Consider the following 5,182-nt stretch of genomic DNA (forward strand, 5'->3'; position numbering starts at 1 on the left):
CTCGTACCGGCCAGCAGCGTGCAACCCCGCCACGGGTCCATCTCAGGCGGCGAAGAAGACAAAGGCGCTCGCGGCTACTTAGGCCAATTCAATACTGCCGCCGGCCGTGGCAACTGTCGCTGAACATGGGCGTCCTCCTCCGCCGCTACCGCAAGCCACGCCGACCATGGAGGAAGAACCGGCCACGCCCGTGGCCACCGCCTCCAGTGTGCTCAATGAAATTTCACAAAGGCAAAAAATCCTTTTTCTTTTGTTTGTTCTTTTCATGTCCGATACGAATATAATGTGACATTGCGTGTACGTGTATTTGTATTCTTGATGATGGAGCATTCATGCGTGTGATAAATGTCGCAAACGAAGATTATTTCTCTTAAGAGTATGCATCACAAGAATATGGTACTCAATTTGATGATGATAATCTCATCATGGAGGACAAGGGCTTCATTGCCAAGGGAAGAACCGCAAATTATACGATCGTCGAATATGTGTTGATTTGCACCGCGTGGAAGTTGAGTTCGAAAGAATACGATTGTACAGTGGCTGGAGTGTAGCTATAGGCTGCCGCGCGACCGTAAGCGTTTTACACCTTCAAATATACTTCCTCTGTCTCTAAATATAAGTCTTTATAGAGATTTCAATATGGGCTATATACACATGTATATGAACATAGTTTAGATTTTTAAATGTAGATTCACTCATTTTGCTCTATATGTACTCCATATTGAAAGACTTATACTCCCTCCGTTCCTTTATATATGGTGTATTTGTTTCTTATAAAATCCCACAATGTAAGATGCATTTGTTTTAATTCCTCATAATTTCCTTATTAACCATCTAAAAATAGAAAAATATCTCTTTCCTGATTATCTGTATCTTTCCTTGTAGCAAAAGAATGAAAATATATCTCTCTTTTTTGCACGTATCTCTTACTTTTTCTGAACTAATTGATTTACTTGCCACTGACCAACAGATTTTTCAAGGGTAATTTCGTCCTAACTTCTCTATAATTATATGCCTTAGTCATCATGTTAAAAATAATACACGTTACATAAAGAAACGGAGGGAGTACATCAAATGTTGGAGCACTAGTTTTCCATTACCAAATATACATCATCTATTGGAGTTGAGATTTTTTTGAAGATGTAAAAATCATTTTTTTTGGTGTTGTAAATTATACAACGTCTATGTTTACATCTCCAAATATACATCTTGTATCGGCGATGCTCTTACATCTGTAATGAAGGCGATCCAAAAAATAAAGACCCTGATAAGTGTCATACGTGTGGCATGAACACATGACAACTTCAAACGTTTTTTAGACAAGTTTAATGACGTGAGGATGCCAACTTTAGTTGTCAAGCATGACAAAAAATAAATAAATTCAGATGAAAAGTTTCAGTTTTAATTTATTTTCTTTCTATTTGAATGGCAATTTTAGTTGTAAAAAAGTTAGGTTCGTGAAAAAGAAAGTAATCAAATTACAAGACGGGAGCAAAACGTGTGCCCGGAATGCAAGCCGTGTCCAACCGACGCGCCCTGGACGGTTCTCCGACGGCAGCTGGAGCCGAGGGAGGTTCGCATCAAATGCGGTGGCTCCCACGACCACGAATACCCCGTGTGTCCCTGTGCCGTGTTGTCTGATCGAAGCCCCGCCTCTCTGCTCTGCTCTGTCTCCTCTGCTCAGCTCTCCCCCTTTCCCCAGATCCGACGCGAATGGCCTCCTACGACGGCGAGGACGACTCCGGCCGGCGCCGCCCGCCGCCGCAGCAGCACCGCCCGTCCGGCGGGGGCAGCGGCGACCTCGCCGCCAGCGCCAAGCTGGTGGCGGAGGCGGCCAAGGCGGCGCTCCAGGACCACAACCTGGGGAAGGTCGACAAGGGCCGCACCGCCGAGGCCGCCGCCGACCTGCTCCACGCGGCCTCCCTCTACGGCAAGCTCGAGGGCAAGCCCGTCGGCGGCTACCTCAACAAGGCCGAGGACTACCTCCACAAGTTCGGTGCCAAGGAGGGGGGCAGCGGGGGCGGCAAGCATCAGCCGAGCGGCCACGGGGGTTCAGGCGGCAGGTACGAGGAGGAGGATGAGTACAGGAAGAAGCCTATTAGTGGTGGTGGGAGGTACGAACAGGATGATGATGAGTACAAGAAGCCCAGCGGTGGTGGGAGGTATGAAGAGGACGATGAGGACAGGAAGAAGCCTACTAGTGGTGGTGGTGGCTATGGAGGTGGAAGGTATGAGGAAGAAGATGAGTACAGGAAGAAGCCTAGCAGTGGTGGCTATGGTGGGGGGAGGTATGAGCAAGAAGATGACTACAAGAGGCCTCCTAGTGGTGGTGGTGGCAGTGGTGGCTATGGTGGGGGAAGGTATGAGGAAGAAGATGACTACAAGAAGAAGCCTAGTGCAGGTGGATATGGAGGTGGAGGGAGATACGAAGATGAGTACAAGAAGAAGCCAACCGGTGGCCATGGTGGAGGGAGGTATGAGGAAGATGATGAGTACAAGAGGCCTAGTGCTGGAAGCCATGGAGGAAGATATGAAGAAGATGACTACAAGAAGAAGCCTAGTGGTGGAGGAAGGTATGAAGAAGATGACTACAAGAAGAAGCCTAGTGGTGGAAGCCATGGAGGGAAGGATGAGTCAGAAGGCGGCGGCATTGGAGACTACATTAAACTTGCACAGGGTTTCATGAAGAAGCAGGATGGCGAGGGTGGGCACAAGAAGACTAGTGGCCATGGAGGAGGAGGGTATGGAAAGGAGGAAAATGAAGAGGATAGCGGCAAGAAGAAACATGGTGGCCGCCCTGAGAGTGGAAAAGATGAGTCGGAGGGCAGTGGCATGGCAGATTACCTGAAACTTGCTCAGGGTTTCATGAAGAAGGATGGTGAGGGGGGAAGCGGAGCTGGTATGGGGGACTACTTAAAGCTTGCAGAGGGGTTCATGAAGAAGCGGTGATTCATAACTGATCTTCACTACATTGTGATTGGTGAGGGGCTTTGTGTTTGGTTAGTCCCTTCTTGTTTAACATCTGTATGTTGTGGAATTTCTTATGATTTCCACCGACAAAGCTGTCTTGCCTGTGCTGTGTGCAATGTACTGAATGCCCAAGGTGCTACTTTTAATTTCAGGAGAATAAAAGATTGGATGAATAAACTTGTGTTATTCATGCTTTGTAAATAGTTCTGAATTGAAATAATTGTTGTAGTGTTATCATAATAAAAGTGTTGAATAGATCTTGGTGTTTTCTAATGGCTATTATTTGAATGTAGCTATGCTGGCGATATATCCTAGTATCTTATTATACTGAACTGAACCCCAATGCAATGTTGTGCGTATCTAAAACCCTTGGGCTAAATCTGAAACAAAAGAAGGCACATATGAAGATCATGATTAATATATGTTGTAGCACTATGTTTGCTGGATTCAGTTAAAGAGACACTCTGTTTCTTTCAGCAAGTGTTTTGACTTTGCCCTGTGAAATCATCTCTTAAGTGGGTTGGTTGAAAAACTGTTTTTATCTGCATCTTACTTTCCTGTTCCACCTATTGGCTCTGATTTTGTAGCTAAACTACTGAATTTTTTTCATGGTTGTTTTGAGGACACCTTTTCAACTGATGGTAGCTTTGGATATTTATGTCAAATGATGGTAGTTTCCGCCATCTGTGTACAGTTAAGTGGCAAACTAACGTTGTAAAGTAAACATCATCAACACCTGCTGAAGCACACCCTCAGCTGGTGTCATGTTATCAGCTTGAACTAACCCGCAAACATATACTCCCTCCGTCCCAAAATAAGTGTCACTGATTTAGTACAAAGTCGGCACTTACTTTTTTGGGACGGAGGGATTATGTTATACCAGTTATTGCACATTTCCCAGATACCATGGCGGGCAGGAAAAGCACCACACAAACATAACATTTATGAGCGTGAGCTGTTCTTTCTTCCCCTATGGTCGAACATTTTGCAGTTCTTATCTTATCCTTCTCCGCGGCCCCTTCTTCATATCAGCAGGCAACCTTGTTTATGTCTTGCCTTGCATCTAGACTCCAAACTTGAAGTACTCCAGACCTACTTGATAATTTGCTAGAACTCAAGTAATTGAACACTCTGAACCATTCTTCAGCGGTCCAACCGAGGCAACAAGAGTATCCATCCTTGCGCTGCTATGTTGCCATCGCACAACGGTATCAACAAGCTTGACAAGGATAGGTCAGGTGAACATCTGACATCCTCCGTGCTTCTTTCCCTGGAGTCATCTTAAATCTCCATCAAAGGCCTCTGTGATGAACTATGCTGACGAGCGTGGAATACACTGTGTGCCTCAAATAGCCAAACAGCCGAAAAATCCTCCTAGCATGTACCAGTCAGCAACAGCAGAACATGTTGCTACTACAGTAAATATGAGTGGTGCCAGAAATCCTAAGGCATGTTTACATGGCTTTTGGTGATCGCCAAACTTTTGGCGATGTTGAAGATGAAACCGAGGGCTACATGGAGCCGTCAAAGATTTTTGTGAAGAAGCAGGATCAACATGCTGGCTTGGAGCGATTCAGAAGGTGGTTTTTGTGTGGAAATTTCACGAACCTAGGCCAAGAGCTCATGAAGAGAAGGCCCAAATCCATATAACTTCATATTAAAGTTAGTACAAAGTTGCGACACTTATTTTGAGACGGAGGAAATATTGATTAAAACCAGCTCTTACAAGAACTTCCTTAGTAGAATTTTCGTTCACCACTGATAGTTCCTAGTTGAGATATGTTTAGCATGTGATTTTTCGACAGAAACTCGTAGCAAGCTATATGATTGAATGTGGAGCCTGTATACAGGGATCCGAAATTAAAAGCAACTGGGTAAGTATTTCTGTAACTAACTTTTTTTCTGCCTGGGTCATGTTCCACGAAACCTGCCGCTTAATCATACAAAGAATTCCGTGATCCAATACATTGGCATTTTGGGATGATGCACCTGATTTTGTAGTCATTGTTTTCATTTTTCCTGTCTTCAGGTGAGCTGTGTGAGTTGAGTATCTTTTTTTTTCATACTTATTTTTATAGGGATTTCTCAGTCATGTGTTTCCTGGCATCACGATACTATCATGATGTTTTTGCATATACTATGTCTTAATAGAACAAAATGAATGAAAGATATAGTTTTATGGTCTTCAACGTGCACATGGTTAGCTCAGTAG

General features: G+C 44.5%; 1 protein-coding gene across 1 annotated transcript; it reads left to right on the plus strand.

Moving 5' to 3' along the window:
* Nucleotides 1-1,597: 1,597 nt before the first annotated feature.
* LOC125552532 (uncharacterized) lies at nucleotides 1,598-3,225 on the plus strand. The gene has a single exon (XM_048716134.2). The coding sequence runs from the start codon at nucleotides 1,714-1,716 to the stop codon at nucleotides 2,947-2,949; it is 1,236 nt and encodes a 411-aa protein (XP_048572091.2). The 5' UTR covers nucleotides 1,598-1,713; the 3' UTR covers nucleotides 2,950-3,225.
* Nucleotides 3,226-5,182: the final 1,957 nt, after the last annotated feature.

Source organism: Triticum urartu, chromosome 4A (genome assembly GCF_056163025.1).
Source record: "Triticum urartu cultivar PI428250 chromosome 4A, HENAU_Tu73, whole genome shotgun sequence".
Lineage (NCBI taxonomy): Eukaryota > Viridiplantae > Streptophyta > Magnoliopsida > Poales > Poaceae > Triticum > Triticum urartu.